General features: G+C 40.1%; 1 protein-coding gene across 4 annotated transcripts in view; it reads right to left on the bottom strand.

The window, feature by feature from the left end:
* The window catches only part of UAP1 (UDP-N-acetylglucosamine pyrophosphorylase 1), a 39,857-nt gene extending 23,018 nt beyond the window's left edge, over nucleotides 1-16,839 (bottom strand). For 3 of the 4 annotated variants that reach the window (XM_060090844.1, XM_060090845.1, XM_060090846.1), the window contains exons 1-2: nucleotides 16,635-16,838; nucleotides 6,636-6,972 (exon numbers count right to left, since the gene is read on the bottom strand). In XM_060090844.1, coding sequence (XP_059946827.1) covers nucleotides 6,636-6,915 — 280 coding nt within the window. In that variant the 5' untranslated portion in view covers nucleotides 6,916-6,972; nucleotides 16,635-16,838. Of the gene's footprint in view, nucleotides 1-6,635; nucleotides 6,973-16,634 lie in introns of all 4 variants that reach the window. The other variant, XM_060090847.1, reaches the window with a different exon arrangement.
* Between the last annotated feature and the right edge of the window lie 9,219 nt (nucleotides 16,840-26,058).

Here is a 26,058-nt window from a genome sequence, read left to right as displayed (position 1 = left end):
AACTTAAAGAAATATTCTTAATAAATCCATTATAAAATGAGAACTGTCCTGATTCTACAATCTGTCTTCACTAGTAACTAAGTACAGCCAAGGATGTTATGCAAGAACTTTCTAGCAATTTTTTCAATCAAAAAATTTAAAAGTGGGCCTCCCTGGTGGCGCAGTGGTTGAGAGTCCGCCTGCCGATGCAGGGGATACGGGTTCGTGCCCCGGTCTGGGAGGATCCCATATGCCGCGGAGCGGCTGGGCCCGTGAGCCATGGCCGCTGAGCCTGCGCGTCCGGAGCCTGTGCTCCGCAACGGGAGAGGCCACAACAGTGAGAGGCCCGCGTACCGCAAAAAAAAAAAAAAAAAAAAAAAAAATTAAAAGTACATTAGATATTTCCATAATTCTCACCTTTGATGTAAAGCTGAGAGCTTAGCTATCTGAGAATTAATTTTCTCTCGTTCTTCCTTGCCTATAACTAGATTGTCCTTGTCCTTTTCTCCATGGAATTTCATTGTACCTTATCAGAGTTTGAAAATAAAATACCAGGGGTAATGTTAGACTCCAAAATAGTAACTAAAATCTAAAAGGTAGGTATAATTTTCCCCATTTTAGAGATAATAGGCTCAGATGAGTTAATGATCTTGCTCAAGGTCACACAACTAAAAAGTGTGAATCAGGATTAGAACTTGACCTATTCACCAGCACTGCACTGCCTACAGCAGTCTCTTATCACACCCAAACATTTAACAGATAAATTATACAGTACCATAATTTTTAGGGGTGTAAACTGTCCTTCCTATTTCCTTCTTGCCCTTCCTTCTCTTTTCCACTGAATTCATGAGAGGTTGTGCTGCCTTTTCTTATCTATCTTACCCATCACCCTACATGGAAAAGCTGCTGAGCTGGGAAGAGCCCATATTCTCCAAAACTTGCCAAACACTGAATTTCTAACAGCATTCCAGCTCCGTGTTGTGTTTAAACACTCCCCACAACCACCATGTAACAAAGACTGGCTGAGATGAAGCAATCTGAAGGGAACAGGGAACCATATAAAGCAGTTTTGAAAACCATTTTACATTTGGTTATTCCTTGAGTTATGAAAGAAACTATGGTTTCTAGGAAATAAATTTAACTCTGCTGTCACTGACCCAAAAAGCATTATTTTAAAATACAGGTCCACAATTCCTTACCTAAACCAGATTTATTTCAGAATTTTATTTCAGAATGCAGAACTCTTCAAAATTTAAAAAGGAATATAGTACACAGACAATATGTTATATTTTACCCCAGCAGATCTGAGACAGTACCTTATAATCACATTAAGTGGGATACAAAAAGTTTATCAATAGTCTCATGTCTGTTCAGGTCAGGTTTTGCACCATTTTAGAATGGCAGATAAATAACTTCAGTCTGTCTGGACCCTCACATACCACCAAAGGTGCTGGAATCAAAAATATTTCTAAACATGTTCCCCAAATGTCCCAGATAAATATTCTGGACACAAAGGTCTTTGTTTTTTTGGTACTATTTATTTTCTTTATAGAGCACATGTGTTTTAAGTTGTACTGTTAATATGGCTCTAATCATCCTTCCTGCCTTCTTACTTTTACCTTCGGTCCAAAAGTAAGTTTCTTCTCTCAGATCCCTTACCTGTAAAAGGTAAGAGCCACACTCCCAGAGTCAGCTCCACATCTGAGCTCCTGCTTGCCAGATGGCCAAGCAACACCAACCAGCACAGATTCTTACTGGTTATCAAAATATCACTGTATAACCTTTTCTCTTCCTTGGATCAGTTCCCTAAACTACTGCTTCATTCCAAATTTCCAAATGTTTCCGTTCTAAAGCTGTGCTAACCAACAGCTGATAGTGGTCTCTTTCTTCACTGAAATAAATGGCATGTGTTTGTTTCCTAAGCCCCCGACAGCCATACGTTCTCCAATTCTTCTTTCCATCTGTGGACCTGATAAGCCATCTAATCACTATGTCTTAAAAGTAGCATTGAGACCATGCTTGCCAGGGGTACATTTCCAGGCAGATCTACATTTACATCTTATCTCCATCTAGCTACAACTATTATAATGAATTATAACACAACCCATAAATATTTGTGATAAAAAGGTGTCTCTGCATTAACTTCTTCCTGCGTATGCATCTCACTTATGGACAGAGAAAAACAAGGGGAAAGAAAGCAGTCCCTAGAGTATCAAAGCCAGCTGCAATTCAAGAACTAAATAAATGTAGCTACAGCTGTTGTTAACAATACCAAATCATGTGGGGCTGAAGTATTCATCCATTTCAACTGTGTTACTACAATAAAACTGCAATGTTTATCAAAAGTGTGTAACATAAATTAGTATCTGTCTTATAATGACAGATAAAATACTTCTTGAAATTAATCAGGCCAATAAAATTCAGTAAGCCTTTTAGTTACATGTCAATATACATGATTTCAAACTGTATGGGTCATACCATAAATTTTATACAGGCAGCACTGCACCTATTTGAAAAATGTTAACTGATTATAAATGTACTTAACCCATGTGACAATTAGGAAATTATGAACTTCTATCCCAAAACTTCTGCAAATATATGGGAAAAAAACCCTGAAAAGTACATTACTATATCATCTTTTCATTACAGGTCACTAGAGTTAATTACCTTCCCACAGAAATCAGGACCTAACACACACTAAATCAGAAGTTTAAAAAAAAAAATCAAGCCAGAATGAGCCATTTCCAGGGCACGGGTATACCTCTCTCCTTGGGGAGTCATGCATGTTAGCCCAACAGAGTCTGAGCACTTTTCCTGATAACATTTACAACAAACAGAGAGAAGAGTTTACAGTGGCCTCTCACAGGTCAACTGCTTCCTGGATAACTTCCTGCTTGGACTAGTTCCTCTCATACATACTTTTTGATTTGAGCATGTGCCTGAAACAAGGAGGATGGCACAGGTGCTTCTGATGCAGAGCATTGCCAGAGCTTTCTATCTAAACTTTCAGGACTGCTGGACAAGGGGTGGGATAAAAGGCTATTCAACTGGTGGAAATGAAGAAAGACTATACACGAGAGAGGAGATATTTTAAGTCTTTAATTTTTAATCACATTTTACAGGTGAAACAATTATTTTATGGATTAACTACTTCCCTAAAATATTAAGCACAAAAAGTAGACTAATAAGGGAAATCTCTATTTGAACTGGTTTTAGATACTGGGGGATTATTGTGAATTTCATTAGGTATAATAATGGCATCATAATTAGGAAGAAAATGTCCTTACACTTAAGAGATGTATACTGAATTTTATGAGGGTAAACAATGTTTGCAAGTTGCCTTAAAATACTACAGCAGAGAAAAATGAAAGAGGGATAAACAAAATTAGCAAAATTTTGATAATTATTTAATTAAGGTAATGCATATATAGAAGTTCATTATACTATTTTTTGTCACCAAATATCTGCTTCCAAATATGCCTGAAATTTTTCATAATAACAATTTCTGGAGCAGGCTATACATAAACTATAATCCTAATGTACGTGTGTATATATATAAGAAAATACTATAAAATATTACTAGCGAATATTTATCTCTGGATTGTGGGACAGCAGAGATTTATCTTTATTCCTTTGTAATTCTTAGTATTTTCCAACTTCTCCAAAATAAGTATGTGTTATTTTTAAAATAAAACAAATCTATTAGAAATATCACTGTCCTAGATTTCAGGAAATGTAGAAGAGGATAATGTTATGAATACATTTTTTCTAAACAATCCATTTACTTTTCTACAGTGCTACATGGATTAATTTTTTAAATGTCTCACAGGTAAAAAAAAAGGGCTAACACTGAATATTAATTTCTTATTATAACACAGAATTACAAGATTGTTTTGTGTTCAGTTTAAGCATGCATTTCTTTTAATAAAGAACGGGATTTTTTTTAAGCAAATATATTTTCCCAGGGTGAATATCTTTTCTAAAATGATATTCTCATTGAAGCTTCTGAATTACTTCTTCCAAGATCTCAGTTTTGTAAGACAGAGGTTTTTCAGTTAGCCCTCTACATTCCATTTTCTACAACTGGCCAGAACACTTCAAGAATTAAATCAAAACAAGATCCCTCTTCAATAAAGAGCACAGTGGTAGCTTAGGTATTTATCCTTCACCAATAATTTTCCACCCTAGGTGTTAAAATTTCTAATGTCAGTAGCCACCAGACCCCTTGAAATTATTATACAATGCTTTTATTTCCCCTATCCTGGGGCAGTGGGATGGGGGCAGGCGCAGCGGGGGCTGGGGGGGAGGTTGTCTTTGATATAATTATCAGGAATTTCCTACTATCTGAAATAAAGCATTGAAATCTTTGCAATGGCAATCTCTTTCCTTTGATAACTTACTGCAGAAACTTCATTTTGTTAGGAATTTGCACACATATGGCAGTTTCTACCTAATGAAAAGGTTGTAATGTCAGTTAAAAAGTCTCCCTCTCCACCCCTATTGCTTAAGCCACAAATAAATATTCTTCCCTTGACAGCAAGCCAAAAGGAAGTTTGCTTTGCACCTTCTTATACTAGACTTGCTTGTAACAGTTCTGGATTTTAATCTAAATGAAAAGTCATAAATGTAGACTTTTGTTCCACAGATTCCAACAAAAAGGCCATAAAGAAGATTCAAACTATAGGAAGTCTTGACTGTTGCTCATGGTCCCCATTATACAAGGCCAAAGCTTTGGCTTTCCCTAAGAGTTAATTCTAAGACTTCATCTCCATAAAATCACAAGGAGAAATACAGGCAGCTGGAATACCAGAGGGTAAGAAGAGGTCCTGTGTGGCTTTTGGTGAAACCCAGGGAGGGAGGGAAAGATTAATGAATCCAAAGTTAGTGAGGGTCACAGTGTCACTACTGTCCTCCATTCAGAAGGATCCATCTGGAAGTCACTCTCTCACATCTTAGTGTCAGAGCCCTGTTCTAAGTAAGAAGCGAGGTTAGCCACTACCAAGCATTTTAAATATGAAAGGGCCCTCATTGAAGATTATCCAATTATTTTCAATGTTTTTAATCTTCAACCCCTTTTAAGTAAAACCTCATGTAAAGAGGTTTATTTGTTTATGTATCAAATACATAAAAACAGGTCAAAGTAGAACTACTCCTGGAGTGGGGAGATGAAGGGGCTGGAGACCTACCTGTTTAGTATCTGTTCCCCCCTCTCCACAGTTTCACCAGCAGTCGAAACCCTAGAGGTCTTTGGAACAGTTTGAAAAACAGTAGATCTGTAAGCCCAGAGAAAGACATGAAGATAATGGCAGAGAAGAAGGTTGATAATGGCAGTTATGTTTCTTTTTTGGGGGGTTGCAGGGAGTGCCAAAAAGCGAAAGACAATAAAAATACCCATAGTGTGGTGCAAATATAGACTATAAATCACACCTATAAAAGTAAATATGTATATAATCAAGTACTAGGTGGCAATGTGGACAAATAAAAACATAGATTTCATGAGGTTATGGGCAATTTCTCTACAGTATATCTGTTACTTTGATATTATTTTTGCGATAAAGTAATGTTTTTTTAAAAAGGAAAAAGTATTAGTCCAATCTGTTCATTCTACAGCTGAGGAAATGAGGTCCAGATTTGACAAGAAGCATGTACAAACACTCAAGGGCCTGCAATATTTAGTCACTTTTACTTATGGAGGAGTAGTAGATTATAAAAACCACAGTTCTTAACCCTACCAAAAAAAGCTAAATTTTAGCTATTTTGCCATTGTCAAAAGCACTCATTAGTACTAGCTCTGGGGACAGATTTTATGATATGCTTTAGAGGAAAAAGCATTGTAGAAATTCAACATTGATCAACCAACATATAACTACAAAACACTGCTCTAAATGCTATGTGACATACATAGACACCTAGGACACAGGCTGCTCTTTAAAAGTTTACAATGTAATGATGAAGACAGACATAAACAACCCTTATGATAAGGAAAAATGAAAGATGAGCACGGACAAATAATTTCAACCTGGGACACTGACAAGAAGATGACAGATCAAAGAGTATGTGTGGTGAACCTTGGAGAATGAGTGTAAGTCTCCCAAGTGGCAGAGCCACCTCACTGCACAGCTCCAGGAGACAGGTGGCATCACAAGGTGATCCAGCTACATGGAGAAGGGGTAAAGGCCAGACCCAGCTAAGGACGAGCATGAGCAAAGGCAGGAAAGGCATACTAGAATGTTCAGAGAAAGGTGAATTACAGGGTCCAGCTGAAAGGTGTGGGGCAGTAGCAGTGGAGAGAAACATAAGAGACAAGATTGGATAGGGCCGTGTTAGGGGAGGGTTTTGGAGTAAGCTAGCATAAACGGAACCATTCAGCTTGTGCTTCAGGAAGGGAAATCTAATAGAAGTATGGACACTGAGAAAGGAAAGAGGCTAGAGGCAAATTATGACTTGAATGAGAAGCGCCTTGAATGAGGCACCAGAAATGAAAAGAGAATGAAGAGACTGGCAACAGGAGCCACTGCGGCCTCTTGGCCACACAATCTGTCACTCTCAGATCAGTCACCTGGTTTAAGGTCTTCAGGAAGTGAAAATATTGTTACTTTAATGGTTTTAGTACATCTCATAATAAGCCTTCGAGCAAATCTTCCCATGCTCAGTACCTTCACTTTCCCAGTCCTGCAGCTGATCTTGATCCCTGGTAGCACTGCCCAACACCTCTCGAGGGACAGGTTCCATCCGTGCGTCCACTTTCTCTGGCTGGGAGGAATGGTTAAATCCTTCAATGGCCTTTTGAAAAAAGAAGTTCAGCTCCTCAAAGTTCATGGCCTGGAGCTCTGTGAAAAGTTCTACCTGTTGGGCTTCTTCCAGCTCATTCCAGAATTGCAACAGGTGTTCTTGCCCAGCTTTGGACAACCTGAGTTTGAGGGCATTAACGTTCATAATGCTCTGGTAGCCAAGTTTTGTGATAACTGGGGTGTAATTTCTGTACCTGTAAACCTGAAAGAGAAAAGAAATGAATAGCAGGTCAAAGTCCAACCTCAAAACCTGAGGAGACTTTTCCTGCTAAAAGTAAGTACATTAAAAAAAAAAAAAAAAAAAAGTCTTGGGAGTTCCCTGTGGTCCAGTGGTTAGAGGACTCAGTGCTTTCACTGCCAGGGCCCGGGTTCAATCCCTGGTTGGGGAAGTAAGATCCTGCAAGCCCCACACTGTGGCCAAAATAAATCTTTAATAAAATAAAAAATAAAAAAATTTTAAAAACCCTTGCTGTTAAGGAAATTCTGCCCTTCCATCATGATCATACTCATAAGAGATCAAACTTGTAAGACAATGCTAATTATTCTTATATACGAGGCACCGCACCAAGTACTTTACCTACATGGTCTCATGTAATTTTCAACAGCTCTATGACATAAATACTATTATTATCATCGCTTTACAGTTGAGGAGAATGAGGCACAGAGAGGCAAAGCAACCCGGCTGACTGGTGGAGCTAGGGTGTGAATGCAGACAGTCTGATCCCAGGGCTCTAGTTGCCTCTATACTACTCCTCTCTGACCACTAAGCTACTACTGAAAGAACACTTGACTGTTTAATATTTCAACCCTTCTCCTTTTATCCCTAAGGACAGAAACACAGAATTCAGAATACAACAATATCAAGAAGACAGGAACCCTATAATTATAAAAAATACATTTTATTTCAAGAGCAACTTCCACAAAGAAGCAATAAAATATGTCCACTGTCTTTACTAAGAATTGAGCCCAGGAGATTGGTTCAAGATGGTGGAACAGAAGGACGTGTGCTCACTCCCTCTTGCGAGAGCACCAGAATCACAATTGCTAAACAATCATCAACAGGAGGACACTGGAACTCACCAAAAAAGATGGCTCACATCCTAAGACAGGGGAGAAACCACAATGAGATGGTAGGAGGGGCGCAATGACAATAAAATCAAATACCATAGCCGCTGGGTGGGTGATGCACCAACTGGAGAACACTTATACCACAGAGGTCGACCCAGTGAAGTGAAGGTTCTGAGCCCCACATCAGGCTTCCCAAACTGTGGGTCGGCAAGAGGAGGTGGAATTCCTAGAGAATCAGACTTTGAAGGCCGGTGGGATTTGATTGCAGGACTTTGACAGGATTGGGGGAAGTGGAGACTCCACTCTTGGAGGGCACACACGAAGTAGTGTGTGCACCGGGACCCAGCAGAGAGAGCGGTGAGCCCAAGGGAGACTGAACTGGACCTACCTGCTAGTGTTGGAGGGCCTACTGCAGAGGTGGGGGGTGGCTGTGACTCACCACAGGGACAAGTACAGTGGCAGCAGAAGTTCTGGGAAATGCTCCTTGGCGTGAGCCCTCCCAGAGTCCACCATTAGCCCCACCAAAGAGCTCCACTGGTAGGCTCCAGTACTGGGTCTTCTCAGGCCAAACAACCAACAGGGAGGGAACCCAGGCCCACCCATCAGCAGACAAGCAGATTAAAGTTTTACTGAGCTCTGCCTACCAGGGCAACACCCAGCTCTACCCACCACCAGTCCCTCCCATCAGGAAACTTGCACAAGCCTCTTAGATAGCCTCATCCACCACAGGGCAGACAACAGAAGCAAGAAGAACTACAATTCTGCAGCCTATGGAAGGAAAACCACATTCACAGAAAAAGAGACAAAATGAAAAGGCAGAGGATGTTGTATCAGATGAAGGACCAAGATAAAACCCCAGAAAAACAACTAAATGAAGTGGAGACAGGCAACCTTCCAGAAAAAGAATTCAGAATAATGATAGTGAAGATGATACAGGACCTCAGAAAAAGAATGGAGGCAAAGATCGAGAAGATGCAAGAAATGTTTAACAAAGTTCTAGAAGAATTAAAGAAAAAACAAACAGATGAACAGTACAATAACTGAAATGAAAAATACACTAGAAGGAAACAATAGCAGCATAACTGAGGAAGAAGAACGGATAAGTGACCTGGAAGACAGAATGGTGGAATTCACTGCTGCGGAACAGAATAAAGAAATGAAGACAGCCTAAGAGACCTCTGGGCCAACATTAAACCAACAACATTTGCATTACAGGGGTCCCAGAAGGAGAAGAGAGAGAGAAAGGACCCAAGAAAATACCTGAAGAGATTATAGTAGAAAACTTCCCTAACACGGGAAAAGAAATAGCCACCCAAATCCAGGAAGCGCAAAGAGTCCCAGGCAGGATAAACCCAAGGAGAAACACGCCAAGACACACAGTAATCAAATTGACAAAAATTAAAGACAAAGAAACATTACTGAAAGCAACAAGGGTAAAACGCCAAATAACATATAAGGGAACTCCCATAAGGTTAACAGCTGATTTCTCAGCAGAAACTCTACAAGCCAGAAAGGAGTGGCACAACTTATTTAAAGTTATGAAAGGGAGAATGTACAACCAAGATTACTCTACCCAGCAAACACATGAGAGGAAAAGGACCTACAAAAGCAAACCCATAACAATTCAGAAAATGGTAAAATGAACATACATGTCAATAATTACCTTAAAAGTGAATGGATTAAATGCTCCAACCAAAAGACACAGGCTCACTGAACAGATACCAAAAAAAGACCAATATATATGCTGTCTACAAGAGACCCACTTCAGACCCAGGGACACATACAGACTGAAAGTGAGGGGATGGAAAAAGATATTCCATGCAAATGGAAATCAAAAGAAAGCTGGAGAATCAATATGCATATCAGACAAAATAGACTTTAAAATAAAGAATGTTACAAGAGACAAGGAAGGAGACTACATAATGATCAAGGGATCAATCCAAGAAGAAGATATAGCAATTATAAATATATATGCACCCAACATAGGAGCACCTCAATACATGAGGCAACTGCTAACAGCTATAAAAGAGGAAATTGACAGTAACACAATAATAGTGGGAGACTTTAGCACCCCACTTTCACCAATGGACAGATCATCCAGACAGAAAATTAATACAGAAACACAAGCTTTAAATGACACAATAGAGCAGACATATTTAATTGATATTTAAAGGACATTCCACCCAAAAGTGGCAGAATACACTTTCTTCTCAAGTGCACATGGAACATTCTCCAGGATAATATCACATCTTGGGTCACAAATCACGTCTTGGAAAATTTAAGAAAACTGAAATATCAAGCATCTTTTCTGACCAAAACGCTATGAGATCAGAAATCAATTACAGGAAAAAAACTGTAAAAAACACAAATACATGGAGGCTAAACAGTGCACTACTAAAAAACCAAGAGATCACTGAAGAAATCAAAGAGGAAATCAAAAAATACCTAGAGACAAATTACAACGACAACATGAAGATCTATAACATATGGGATGCAGCAAAAGCAGTTCTAAGAAGGAAGTTATAGCAATACAATCCTACCTCAAGAAACAAGAAAAATCTCAAATAATGTAACCTTACACCTAAAGGAACTAGAGAAAGAAGAATAAACAAAACCTGAAGTTAGTAGAAGGAAAGAAATCATAAAGATCAGAACAGAAATAAATGAAACAGAAACAAAGAAAACAATAGCAAAGATCAATAAAACTAAAAGATGGTTCTTTGAGAAGATAAACAAAACTGATAAACCTTTAGCTAGACTCAAGAAAAAGAGGGAGAGGACTCAAATCAATAAAATTAGAAATGAAAAAGGAGAAGTTACAGTGGACACCGCAGAAATACAAAGCATCATAAGAGACTAGTACAAGCAACTCTGTGCCAATAAAATGGACAACCTGGAAGAAATGGACAAATTCTTAGAAAGGTATAACCTTCCAACACTGAACCAGGAAGAAATAGAAAATATGAACAGACCAATCACAAGTAATGAAATTGAAACTGTGATTAAAAATCTTCCAACAGTGCTTCCCTGGTGGCACAGTGGTTGAGAGTCCGCCTGCCAATGCAGGTGACACTGGTTCGTGCCCTGGTCCGGGAAGATCCCACATGCCACGGAGCGGCTAGGCCCATGAGCCATGGCCACTGAGCCTGCGCGTCCGGAGCCTGTGCTCCGCAATGGGAGAGGCCACGACAGTGAGAGGCCTGCGTACCACAAAAAAAAAAAAAAAAAAAAAATCTTCCAACAAAGTCCAGGACCAGATGGCTTCACAGGTGAATTCTATCAAACATTTAGAGAAGAGCTAACACCCATCCTTCTCAAACTCTTCCAAAAACTTGCAGAGGAAGGAACACTCCCAAACTCATTCTATGAGGCCACCATCACCCTGATACCAAAACCAGACAAAGAAACTACAAAAAAAGAAAAGTACAGGCCAATATCACTGATGAATATAGATGCAAAAATCCTCAACAAAATACTAGCAAACAGAATCCAACAGCAGATTAAAAGGATCATACACCATGATCAAGTAGGATTTATCCCAGGGATGCAAGGATTCTTCAATATATGCAAATCAATCAATGTGATACACCATATTGACAAATTGAAGAAGAAAAACCATATGATCATCTCAGTAGATGCAGAAAAAGCTTCTGACAAAATTCAACACCCATTTATGATAAAAACTCTCCAGAAAGTGGGCGCAGAGGGAACCTACCTCAACATAATAAAGGCCAAATACGATAAACCCACAGCAAACATCATTCTCAATGGTGAAAAACTGAAAGCATTTCCTCTAAGATCAGGAACAAGACAAGAATGTCCACTCTCACCACTACTATTCCACATAGTTTTGGAAGTCCTAGCCATGGCAATCAGAGAAGAAAAAGAAATAAAAGAAATACAAATTGGAAAAGAAGAAGTAAAACTGTCACTCTTTGCAGATGACATGATACTATATAAAGGGAATCCTAAAGATGCCACCAGAAAACTACTAGAGCTCATCAATGAATTTGGTAAAGTTGCAGGATACAAAATTAATGCACAGAAATCTCTTGCATTCCTAACAACGAAAGATCAGAAAGAGAAATTAAGGAAACAATCCTTAATTTCACCATTGCAACTAAAAGAATAAAATACCTAGGAATAAACCTACCTAAGGAGGTAAAAGACCTGTACTCAGAAACCTATAATACACTGATGAAAGAAATCAAAGATGATACAAACAGATGGAGACATATACTATGCTCTTGGATTGGAAGAATCAATATTGTGAAAATGACTATACTACCCAAAGCAATCTGTACATTCAATGCAATCCCTATCAAAATACCAGTGGCATTTTTTACAGAACTAGAACAAAAAAATCTTAAAATTTGTATGGAGACACAAATGATCCCAAATAGCCAAAGCAGTCTTGAGGGGAAAAAAATGGAGCTGGAGGAATCAGGCTCCCTGACTTCAGACTATACTACAAAGCTACAGTAATCAAGACAATATGGTACTAGCACAAAAACAGAAATATAGATCAATGAAACAGGATAGGAAGCCCAGAGATAAACCCACATACTATGGTCAACTAATCTATGACAAAGGAGACAAGGATATACAATGGAGAAAAGACAGTCTCTTCAATAAGTGGTGCTGGGAAAACTGGACAGCTACACGTAGAAGAATGAAATCAGAACACTCCCTAACACCATACACAAAAATAAACTCAAAATGGATTAGAGACCTAAATGTAAGACTGGACACTATAAAACTCTTAGAGGAAGACATAGGAAGAACACTCTTTGACATAAATCACAGCAAGATCTTTTTTGATCCATCTCCTAGAGTAATGGAAATAAAAACAAAAATAAATAAATGGGACCTAATGAAACTTAAAAGCTTTTGCAAAGCAAAGGAAACTACAAACAAGACGAAAAGACAACACTCAGAATGGGAGAAAATATTTGCAGACGAATCAATGGACAAAGGATTAATCTCCAAAATATGTAAACAGCTCAAGCAGCTCAATATTAAAAAAACAACCCAACCAAAAAATGGGCAGGAGACCTAAATAGACATTTCTCCAAAGAAGACATACATATGGCCAAGAAGCACGTTAAAAGGTGCTCAACATCACTAATTATTAGAGAAATACAAATCAAAACTACAATGAAGTATCACCTCACACCAGTTAGAATAGGCATCATCAGAAAATCTACAAACAACAAATGCTGGAGAGGGTGTGGAGAAAAGGTAACCCTCATACACTGTTAGTGGGAATGTAAATTGATACAGCCACTATGGAGGTTCCTTAAAAAACTAAAAATAGAATTACCATATGACCCAGCAATCTCATTACTGGGCATATACCCAGAGAAAACCATTATTCAAACAGACACATGCAGGGGCTTCCCTGGTGGCGCAGTGGTTGAGAGTCCGCCTGCCGATGCAGGGGATGCGGGTTCGTGCCCCGGTCTGGGAGGATCCCACATGCCGTGGAGCGGCTGGGCCCGTGAGCCATGGCCGCTGAGCCTGCGCGTCCGGAGGCTGTGCTCCACAATGAGAGAGGCCACAACAGTGAGAGGCCCGCATACCGCAAAAAAAAAAAAAAAAAAAAAAAAAAGACACATGCATCCCAATGTTCATTGCAGCACTATTTACAATAGCCAGGTCATGGAAGCAACCTAAATTCCCATTGACAGACGAATGGATAACAAAGATTTGGTACATATATACAATGGAGTATTACTCAGCCATAAAAAGGAACGAAATTGAGTCATTTCTAGAGACGTGGATGGATCTAGAGACTGTCATACAGAGTGAAGTCAGAAAGAGAAAAACAAATATCGTATATTAATGTGTATATGTGGAATCCAGAAAAATGGTACAGATGAACCAGTTTGCATGGCAGAAATAGAGACACAGATGCAGAGAGCAAATGTATGGACACCAAGGGGGGAATGTGGTGGGTGGCAGTGGGATGAACTGGGAGATTGGGATTGACACGTATACACTAATATGTATAAAATAGATAACTAATAAGAACCTGCTGTATAAAAAATAAATGAAATAAAAAAAAAAGAATTGACCCCTAAAGGACAAGCAATACACACATAACAATCAAGTGATAAGGAGATGCTTTTTAAGAGCATTCCATGATAATCCAGCCAAATGTTAATAGTAATAAAAAATAGGAGAATGAGGAAATATTTAATCTACTCAGCTAATACAGATAAATGCAAGAGAAGACAGGCATTGTCCAGAAAGAGTTCACAAAGTAAGTATGATCTAGCTGTGTCTCAAGGGTTGAAGAGATTATATAGACAAGATTAGGAAACAAGCAGAGCCTGGTGGCCATGATAAGTAAACATGTGTAGGATGGAGAGCAGTAAGAAAGTTGAAGTTTTATGTAGAATGATGGGAAATGATGTAGGTTAGGGCTAACCCATGAAGAGCCTTGAAAACTAAGCAAAGGAATTTAGACCAAACAGAGGAGGTAACAGGAAGCCAACACAGATTACTAAACAGGGTCGTTCCACCATGCTTTAGAGAGATGAGAGAAAAGAGCATGGCACAAAACAGACTGTAAGGAGGGACAATTAGAAGCAGGAAAACAAGTTAAAAGACAACTGCAGGTGTGAAAAACCAAAGAGCAACCAGATTTGTTGCAGAGGAAATAAGAGTGAAAGGGATAAATTTGAGACACACTGTAAAGAATCATCACTGCATTGTAATTGCTTAGCTTAGATATAAAGGACAGAGGAAAAGTAGGTACCAAAGAAAAAGCAAGTATCTTCTCCTGTAAGAATAGTAAAAGGCAGTATACAAGGTAGTTGAGAGCAAAATTCTGGAGTTCAGCTTTATTTCCCTATGCCTCCGTTTCCCCACCTGTAAAGTGGGATTAATAATACTCTCTACCTCATGAGGACTATTAAACATCAAACACCACTTACAAACTCAGGTTAAGAGAACCTACATCTGTGGGTCCCTAGAAGGGGCAATAACAACGAACACTAACATATATATGGCAGCACGATTCTTATTGCTTTATAGATAGCTGCTAATCCTCAAAACAACTCTAAGGTACTGTTATTGGGATTGCTTTACAGAGGAAGAAATTGAGCCACAGAGATAACGTGCTCAAGGTCCAAAACCAGTAAAGTGACAGAGCTAGGATTCAAACCCTAACAGCCTGACTCCTAAGTTCACGTTCTTAACCATCATGCTATACTGACCCTCAGGAGAAAGACTCTGTTATCTCCATGTGCGTGTGTATGTGCATGTGTGTATGTGTGTAAAAAGAGAGGGGTGGCAAGAGAAACAGGTGATTTGTACTTTATTCAAAAATACAGACACACTTGATTTTCTTATACCTGACTCACTTTGCAAAACTGAGTTCATAAGCCAACAGAATGGAGAAAGGAAGAAAATGTACAGGACAAGTAGGAGAGGAACTTTACAGGATGAACCAGACATAACCACCTCCATGCCACAAAAATAGTATTATTTTCTCCATTAATTCTGATAAGAGGTGTGTGCATGTGTGTAATGGTAAGCAGTAGTAAATAAGAGAATTAGACAAGGATTTTTACTTTGACAACCAAAGTCTGAAAAAGTTGAAGATCTAGAAATTATGACAGAACTTGCTACATGGCCATAGCAATGCATCTGCATTAAAACAATGACATATTTGGCAATAGCCCACCATTATCAAATATAACTTTATTAGAGTTTAAATTCAAGTTTAAAAGATATTTAGTATTTCCCCCTCCTTTTCTGGTCTCCTTCCTACCTCTATATCTGCGGCTATATTATGTCCCCCAAATTGATAAGTAACCTCTTAGAGCGTTTGAAAAATAGTCATGGGGAGGAGACATGACCATTGAACCCTTTAAATGCTTCACAGCATAGCCTATTAAGTCTTTTTTAGCCCAAGCTAAGTGAGGCAACTCAATAACAGTGAAGGAACAGAAACTGCCTTCGATCCACACCTAGTTAATTTCACCAGAAAACGCTTAAACTAAAGGCACTACATAATAACATACACACATTATCATAATCACTATTCCCTGATTTCAGATTTCATAAACCATGTACAAATAAATATAGCATAGGGTCAGGCCAAACTTAACAAAATCTTCGGGAAGCCATACAGCACATGTGTGCTCTGAACCCTCCAATCCCATGTTTCTGCTTGGCCAAGCCAGGGGAAAGCCAGAAATTTCAACCCTCTTCCATCACCAGTATTAAAACAAAACGAAAGTGGCAAGTAGCCTTTGTCCCACTTTCATGGCCCCCACAAGTATCTCCAATCCTTACCATCAACGCTTTCAGAGTCTTTCCCTCATTTACACAGGACACCCCAACTCACTCCCACCGCACAGTTCCAACGACTTGTCCCCACTGTAGGCCCCCCAAGCTTGGCATAACTGTGCACAAGGCCCTAGCCTGAGAACCTCAAGGCCCCCATCCCAGGTCCTGTCGAGGCTCCGCTCCCAACCGCTTGACAAACCCCTGACTGCAGACATTGCCCATGTGGGCGCCCTCATGCCAGCACTCCCAGCGGGGTCGCCGAGGCTGAGAAGCGCTGCGGGCCACACGGGAGCAGTGTGGGTGGGCAGCGCGCTCCTCGGCGTGTGCCAGGTTGCTGGCTCTTTGCACGTACGTGCGCCGCGTGTCCACGTCGCGCGCGTGGCCGTGGAAGCGTGTGCGTGGCGGCACCAGGCCCCCACCCGCCCCGGGTCCCGAGTCCCGCCATCTCCTCCAGGGTGCCAAGAGTAGACAGCGACTGAGCTGGGAGCCCCTCACCTCTCTCGGCGCGACCACAGCTCCGCCCAGCTCCGGCTCCTTCGGCGCGGCCACTCATCGGCGTCCAGCGCCCGCTCCGAATATATACCCTCATCCAGGGGGCCGGGGCGGCGGGGCGGGCCGGGAGCTGGGGCCAGGGGGAGCGCCGGCCCCGGCCACCCCGCCCCTCAGTCGCCGCGACGAGTGGCTGCCCGCGCGGGGAGGCGTCGCAACCACCCGCCCAGACACGTCAGCGCCCACAGCGCAAGCGACGAGGCGGGCGCGGAGAGGAGCGCCGCGAAGGAGCGGGGCGGGGAGGAGCGGGGCCTCTCGCGTCACTCATTCTCCAGTCCAATGGGGATGGCGCGAGGGTCCTGTCAGTAGGTGGCCCCGCCCCCAGCGTCCTCCCGGCTGGGAGGGGTGTCCTTTGCGTTCGCTGGGTGGGGCGAGTTTCGAGCCCAGCGGAGGTACCACGGCTAGGCCCTAAGATCCCTGACGTCACTGTGTTGTTCCTCGAGGTGCCCTCCTGCGGCTCCTAGTCTTTCCTGTGGCCCCACGGCTCGGGACGCCCCCCTTTTTCCAAAACGGACCGCGGAGCTGGACTGGGAGCTGTGTCATCCGGGTTGCGTTTGTCCGACCACCCACACGGAGGGTTGCGAAAGCGCGGCAGCAGACGTCTCAGCTCAGAACCCCAGGGGCGGGCCTGTCGCGCCCTCTGACCTTGCGCTACTATTTCGTCTCAAGTTGGCCAGGTAGTCAGGGCCCTGACTGTGTTTCTGTTCTATGGTGTTTGGGGTCGCAAGCACGTGAAACCAGACCCATTTACCTTTGCACAAATGGGCACCAAAAAAAAAAAAAAAAAAAAAAAAAACAAGAGAGGAAATGCAAGCAAATGTATTAGGTAACCTGAGAAAATGAAAAGCGCGCGCCATAGAGACTGAGCCCGATGTCAGCTTTGTGTGACTGTGGTCTTAACCTCCCTGGGCGGACTGGTTGACCTCCAAGGCCGTTGCTGTGCGACTGTTTATTATTGCCTGTATACCATATAACCTTGTGTGGATGTGCACATGCGATTATATGCTCGGCACTGTGCCTTTAAAAGCTGTGTTTACGCGTGGCACTTGGCACAGTTTCTGCAAGAAGTCCAAAATGTTGAAATACCAAAACATCTAGATTTAACAAAATACTTAAGAAATTCAGGCATCTCAGTGCCTTTCTTCCACCTTCTTGAGTGCAAGAGCCTTTTAATTTTCTTTATCAATTTCAAAATCATCCACTGCATTAAGTAACTGAAAATTTTACCCTGGATGAGTAATGCTGGTAGTTATACATTCAGGAGATTGAACACTATCTTTCATGATCACAGAATGTCATCCATTTGTTTGAAAGATTTATAGTTGTAGTGGTTATGAACATGAGATCTGCAGAATTCCAGCTTCTTTATTGCTTGGAATCTTTGGCAACTTAACTTTTCTACATCAGTTTTCTCGTCTATAAAATACAGACAATAATAATTATGCCCCTTAGGGGTGTTGTGAGGATTAAACCAGTCAATACAAGAACAATGAACAGAGTAAATACTAAATAAATTGTAATTGTTTTTATGTGAGTGCTTATGCTATGTCAGGCACTGTTCTAGGTCCTGAATACCTTTATATACTTACCATCATCTGGAAAACCTTTTGTTGTTTGGATCCCTGATACTATAAAGAACATTTCCCTCAAACCTTTCATGATAACTAAAAACAAAATTACTCCCATTAATGTTGCTGAGTTCCCACTTGAAGAGACCTAGAAGCCTCCCCACAATAATACAGCTTTGTGACCTTTAAGGAAGGGAAGAGAATGTAAGACAATTGCTTTCTAAAAATATACTGGGTGTCACTCATCTACATTTCTACTCCCTGAGGAAGAAATATATGAGAATTTAGAAAAATTTGACGTAGGAGACCAGATTCAAAATCACAGTTCAACCCTGATTTCTTCCTTTATAAAATGAGGATAATACCTAACTCACATGGGTGTAGTAAAAATTAAAAGATAAAGACTCTGTAATAGTGTCTGGAGTATTATAGGCATTCTATAAATCTTAGATGAATGAATGAATAAAGAGAAAAATCACTATTAAAGAGTTCATTAAAGAAAAAAGGAAGAACTGAGCCCAACACAAGTGTTTTCAACGAACTATTATAAAATCAAATTTTTACTTTTACCCTTTGTGCTAAAAATATTTTTCTAGTTTCTAGGCATAAAAAGGGCCATAATCTCATCTTACCAGATAAATATCCAGAAATGTCTTACCTAAAGAGTTATTTCTGTCTTTTAAAATATTTTTTATATACATAGTCTTTTAAAAACTAACAGCAGTGACTTCCCTGGCAGTCCAGTGGTTAAGACTTCATGCTTCCACTGCATGGGGGTGTGGGTTCAATCCCTGGTTGGGGAACTAAGACCCCGCATGCCACGTGGGGCAGAAAAAATTAATAAAATTAAATTTAAAAATAATGGCAGAGAAGGCGAGGATGCTCACTATCCATGATTATTTAACATTACACTGAAGATCTCTTCTAATGCAATTAAGAGGAATTGTAAGAAACTTAAGAATTAGAAAAGAATAGGCAGAACTACCTTGAATTTCAAATGACATGAGAGTACCTGGAAAACTCTAGAAAATCAATAAGATTAATTCAAACTATGAGAATCAATGATAAGACTAAATCATAAAAGATTTCAGTAAGGCTATAAAATGAACAGAAGTCAATCGTTTTCATATACACAAACAACTAGTTAGAAGACATGATAATAGAGGAAAATCCCATTTACGATAACAACAAAGGACATTAAATGTAACACAAAATGTGCAAAACCTGTATAAAGAAAGCTGTAAAACATTCCTACACAAAAGCCACAAAGATACTTGATAAAAGGAAAAACACCCTTTGTTAGTGTATAAATTACACTCCATCTTATAAATGTATAAACTAGACAAGCTGATACCAAAGTGCTCATGGAAAAAGAACATGAAAGGATAACTAGGAAAACACTGAAAAAAAAAAAAACTACAATAAGAAGCCTACCTCCCAGATACCAAAATTTTCTATGAAACCTCTATAATTAAAACAATGTGGTAGATTGTGAATAGCTGTGAACAACGTGAACAATTGTGAATAGATAGTCAAATGGAATAGACTAGACAGTCCAAAATAGGCCCAAGTACTATATCATAAAGGTGGCATCTCAAACCACTGGACTTTTGAGTAAATGGGACAACTAGGTAGCCACTTGGAAAAAGATGAAACTAGATCCATACTTCACACCGTTCATAAGAATAAACTCCAAACACATCAGAGATCTAAGAGTAAAGTATGAAATCATACAGGTAGTAGAAGAAAATATGGAATACTACATAGCTACATGGAATACTACAAAAAACAAAAAGAGAGACTGATACGAACTGAAAAGGGGTGACTTTCAGGACATTGGTATGTGGGAAAAAAAGCAAAGTGCAAACAAGTATACATAATGAAAGAAGGGGAAATAAGAAAATGTACAAACATCTGCTTATTTTTGGAAACAAAACAAAGCAGGAAAGACAAAACAGAAACCAATAAGATTAGTTACCTGCAGAGGGTGGGTAGGAATCAAGTGGAGGAATGGGGAGGGAAGTCGCACTTTTCTAAATACAACTTTCTGTATAGTTTTGACTTTTGGAACCCTGTTAATGCTTTACATATTCAAAAAATGAAATAAAAATAACAAAGAGGGAGGTTGAACCCTGAAACAGAAACCAAAGAGAAACAAATCAACCTAATTATATCTTAAATAACATAACTTTTTAAGAAGGTTCCTTGGGGGAATTAACCCAAGTAACTTTTGAAGACAGTATTTTTTCACAGCTTTATTGAGGTTGAGTTAAAATAAACTACAGATATTTAAAATGGACAATTTGGTGATTTTGACATGAATATACCTATGGGCACAGTATTTTAACTTTCTACCCTCAATCTAAAGACAAAATGAATTGTAAACAAGTGTTAAACTAGTTAGTAGGTTGGCTTTTCACAGTGGTGTGGGTTAGCAATTCTGAAACTTTTGTTTGTATCGTGGAGGTGAGCAAATGACAATATGTTGAAGATAATGAGAGAGAAGTTACTTCTGGAGAAGAAAATTACACATATGGAAAGGCAGAGAGGCTAGAATTACCTCTTTAGTGCAGATTGGAATTGAAGTTAGTATGAACTCATGATTATTAATCCCAGTACAGCAATTGCATACTTAGGTGTGTATATGTGATAGAAATGCATATTTGGGGGAAAATGCTAGCAATTAGTGAATTTGGGTAACGGGTATATGGAACTTCTTTGTACTGCTCGACAATTTCTCTGTAAGGTTGAAATTATATAAAAATTTTAAAGTTCAAAAAATTAGAATACAACTAATGGTGGAGTTCTTCACTATCAGTCCAAACAAAAAAAGAAAATCTTTAACCCACGGAGCACACAGCTCTGGAGGAAAGGACCGAAGGTGTGAGAGTCAACAGAATCGTTTGCCTGTCCCCTGTCACATGCCCTCAATCACTGGGTCGGAAAGCCTCATCACCTGGGAAACTGTAAATGCCACACAGTGCTGTTTTGGGTGACAGCTGTGCTCCCTTAGGACAGGAATAATGCTAGGAAAGTGTTTTGCTCTAATTCTCAACCTTCCAGTTGAAAACAGTGAGGCTTAGATGAGGAGTATGGAAACGTGTTGTGCAGAGTGGGGAATGGCCTGGAATCCCTGGATATTTATATGGATGTCCCTGGGCTTGAACTATTCTCTTAAGAACAAACTGGCACATTTTTCAGTATTCAATCAAGAACAAATAGATGTTTTTTCAAAATATGTTTATTGGGTTGTTCTGTGCCAGTCCTTGTGATAGATACCAAGGGGAATCAAAAACTAGGGTCTGGGTCCCCAGGGAATATATAAACATGGGGGAGATGTTCCTTTTTCAAGCCAAGGGGCCATAAGTGCCACAGTGAATGCACAAATGAAGGATTTCAGAGCTCAGAGGAGGGAGAGAATAAAATAAAGAAATTTCTTAAAAGGATAGGCCAGGGCTTCCCTGGTGGTGCAGTGGTTGAGAGTCCGCCTGCCGATTCAGGGTACACGGGTTCGTGCCCCGGTCCGGGAAGATCCCACATGCCGCGGAGCGGCTGGGCCCGTGAGCCATGGCCGCTGGGCCTGCGCGTCCGGAGCCTGTGCTCTGCAACGGGAGAGGCCACAACAGTGAGAGGCCCGCGTACCGCAAAAAAAAAAAAAAAAATGGATAGGCCAATAGGGTTTGAGAGAGCCAGGAGGTGAGAAGCCTCACTCTTTAAGGCACCACCCCTTGATCCTCAGCCTTAATAATGGGGCTTCTATGAGCCAGTTATTTGTTTTCACACTGGCAACACCTGATGCCTCCTTAGCAAAAGAAACCAAGGAATTTGTACTCAGAGAACTTAGCAAGAGATCTAGTAGGGTTGGTACTAAATAAACTGTGAAATCAGAAGCATCGAAAAGGGAATATTTACCAAAGGGTATGTATTTTAGGTAGTACGTATGATCCCAGCTTGGCTTTAAAATAAAAATAGATAATACTTTCATTAGTTAGATAGATAGGTAAGATAGATTAGATAGTTGAGATAATAGGTAGGTAGAGGCTGTGAGATTAGGAAAAATCACCCTAATTCACTGAACTTCCGTTTCCTTATCTACAAACTAGAGATAACAATACATGCAATATAAGAGAATTAAAAGAGAAAGGACCTAGCACACAGCAATTATTCAGTAAGTGTTAGGTGAATTAATAAGAGAAGGAAAGAAAAATAAAGAAAATAAGGGAAATGGAGTGGTCCTCTATTAAACAGACAGAATCATGTTGGGATTCCAAGAAAGGTGTTTTAAATGGGCTATTATCAGACACATTCAAAAATTCAGAAGTGTATACCAAAGAAGATCTTATGTTTTGTCTTTTAGGGACAATGGGATTCCGGTGACTTTGGGGTGTTTTCTAAATTTACTAAAGTGAAAAATATTTTACAATTAAGACAATGTATATTTTTTAATTTCAGAAAAGCAGGTATGTTACTTAACAAGTAAAGAGCCTACTTGCTTGCTTGTTTTTCCCTGCAGTTGTATCGGATATGTGCCAGTCTGTCCACACTTCCTTTTGTAGTACAACCAGTGAGGATCCCCACAGACTTTTCAAACAGTGGGCTGGTATTAGTGAGCATACACCAGGAGTCCTCCCTTCACTGTCCTGAATGTGATGGCCTCAGCTAGGCCCCTGAACATCTAAAGGACCCAGGTTATTTCCCAGCAGTTCATCAGATCACCAGGATGTCTGGCTTAGCTCAAGGCTCGCATGAGTGTTTCATGAGATCACTATTTCCAAGAGACAAACAGATGAGTGGTGGAGGAATTAGGGCTTTGACTTTCCTGTTGATATTTTCCTAGAACTTGAGTCATCCTAACTTAATAGCTCATCACTCCTCCCACTCTAAATTTTCTGTAGCTCAGGCTGTGTTTTGAAATATTGTGAAATAACGAATACACCCTGTTTTATATATATATATATATATATATATATATATATATATATATATATATATATATTTACAAGTACAGCCCCTCTAAACTGACTATAATCTAGGAAGTAAATAAATAACAGGAAGAAATGAACCAGGGAGAGAGTAGATGAGTGCTGTGTGTAATCATTACAGAGATACACAGCCTCAGGACTCCAAACTGAGTAGGCTGTTGTGTGGGAGAGTGGACTTTAAATTCCATTCCAGTGCTGTTAGCCAGAGATTGTCTGGTCCATCTCCCTTAATTAATAGAAAAGGAAACAAAACCCACCTAAAGTTAAGTGATTTATTGAAGGATAGAACAGATAATTAAGAAGCAGAACCAAAATGAGAAGCCTAACACTGTATAACAGGGTTTTTCTGGATTTAATGAGTGGAAAAATAATCCAGTCATTAAAAACCTCAACCACCATAATACATGTTTCCAGTGTATTTTCTTCTCTTCAAGCTAAAAGGTTCTCTACCATTCTGAGTCCTGGGTCAAATATTTAAGGCACCCTCTTCGGAGGCCACTTAGCTGGATATTTCTAAAGTACAGGGGGGCTGTCCCCAGGGGAAATTCCTTAGAAACTTAGCCTAGAATGGCATCTGGCCAGCACTGAAACCAGAGCTGCAACATATTTTGTTCTAAACCTGTCTCACCACCTATCTGGTCATTGTTCTCTTATGCCTCTCAACTCAATATGAATGACAAACCAAGGTAGAGCATAAGTTGTTATTGTTGGAGATATCTCCTAGTCACCTATTCCTTCCTTATGAATCTACTACAGCTGAAATTTACTTTATATTTTCCAGGTAATATCTTTAAATAAGGAAAAGATAAAAATGGCATGTCACCTCCGAGAAATCTCAGGCACAGCAAGGAGTTCCACACATTTTTTTTGTTCCAGGCTCCACCTCTCCACTTGGCCTGTGTTACTTAATATTAATAGAAAAAAGACCTAAAATCGCAATAAAAGTCTCAGATAGTGCCAACTGGCTTAGCATCAAAATTGAAATACAAAATGCAGTTTCAAAACTTACTTGGTTCTTAGAGCTGCTGGGTAATTATTTCCTCTACCTCTCAACAGCACTCATTTATTCATTCACTTTGTTTTTGGCCGCTTAGCATAATAGGTAAGAATATGGACTCTGAAGCCAGAGAGCATGAGTTTAAGTGCTGACTATGCAATTACTTAGCTGAATGACCCTGAATTAATTGATGTCTCTGTCCCTCATCCCCCCATCTGTAAAATGGGGATAATGATAGGACCTACCTACTAGGGTTGCTGTGGGGATTAATATTTTTAAAGTGCTTAGAGCAGTTTCTGACTCAGAATAAGACCTTGGTAAGCTTTTGTTTAAAAACTAATATTTACTAAGTTTGGCTTACTGGGTGTCAGGTATTGGGACTAGAATGGTGCAGCAGACAGACTCTAAAGTAAATCCCATGATCCCTGCCTCCTGGATTGTGTAATCCCCTCCCCTCGAAGGTGGGCAGCACCCATGACTCGCTTCCAATAGAATATGGAAAAGGTGAAGAGATAATTATTCCCATGAATACATTATGCTATATGACAAAAGTGATGGGATGTCATGCCAATTATTAGGTTATATTATTTAAGACTTTTTGCTAGCAGACTCACTTTGACTTTTTTTACTGGCCTTGAAGAAACAAACTGCTATGTTGAGAACTGCCTATGGAGAGAGCACATGGCAGGGAACTTCACACATGTTCTAGGAGCTGAGAGTGGCCTCCAGCCAGTAAAAATACAAATAAACAAAAAACCTTGAAGTTTGCAGTCCTACAGCCATCAGGAAATAAATTCTGCCAACAATCTGCCAGCTTGGAAGTGGATTCTACTCCAATCGAGCCTCCAGAAGAGAATGCAGCCCAGCTGACACCTTGATTGCACTGCAGTGAGACCTTGAAGCAGAAAACTAAGCCTTGCCCAATACCTTGATTACAGCCTTTTGAGAGACCCTGAACCAGATGCCCCAGGTAGCTGAATAGGTTGGAGAAAAACACACAACCATTCTGACCGGAGTCACTTTAAATTCATAACTACAATACTATGCAAATACCATATACTATATTTCTATAGTCCACTCATTTTTCAATTCTCCTAGATAACATGTTTCACATCTTTTATTTCTCTCAAAGAGAAACGTTTGTAATAACCTTCTCCTCCATGCTCATTCTCAGCAGATAACCTTGCTTCTCCTTTCACTGAGAAAATAGGAACAATCAGAAAAGAGCTTCCTCAAGCTCCCACCACCACATCCACCCATCTACTGTATCTGTACCTGTATTTTTATCTTGTCTCCAAGTGCTTAGAATAAACTATCATGGTCCAATCCCTCTACCCACGAGCTAGGTCCCATCCCCTTATGCCTCCTTAAGGATATCATGATTCCTAATAGGTATCTCAAAATTGGCATGTCTTTAACTAAGCTCCTGATCTACTCCTATTATCCTCTCCACTCTGCCCCACATACAAACCTACTTCTCTCAGTCTCCTCTATCTCTATAGTAACTACATGCCCCTGGTTTCTCAGGCCAAAAAACTTAGAGTCATCCTTGGCACCTTCTCTCGTCCCAGATCCAATCTACAGTAAATCCCATGCACTCTATCTTCAAAATGTATCCAGAATCCTGCCCGTTTTCACCATCACTTTCTTCCATCCATGTCTAATCCACCATCATCTCTTACTTGAATTGTACACAGCAATAACTCCACAACAGATCTCCTTGCTTTTACCCTTGCCCCTCTGCCAGCCATTCTCAATATAGCAGCCAGGATGATCTCTCGAATTGCATCACTCTTCTGCACGAAACCCTCTAACGGCTTTTT

Source organism: Mesoplodon densirostris, chromosome 2 (assembly GCF_025265405.1).
Source record: "Mesoplodon densirostris isolate mMesDen1 chromosome 2, mMesDen1 primary haplotype, whole genome shotgun sequence".
NCBI classification, from domain to species: domain Eukaryota; kingdom Metazoa; phylum Chordata; class Mammalia; order Artiodactyla; family Ziphiidae; genus Mesoplodon; species Mesoplodon densirostris.
The sequence above is the reverse complement of the archived record's forward strand: the minus strand, read 5'-3'. Positions and strand labels throughout refer to the sequence as shown.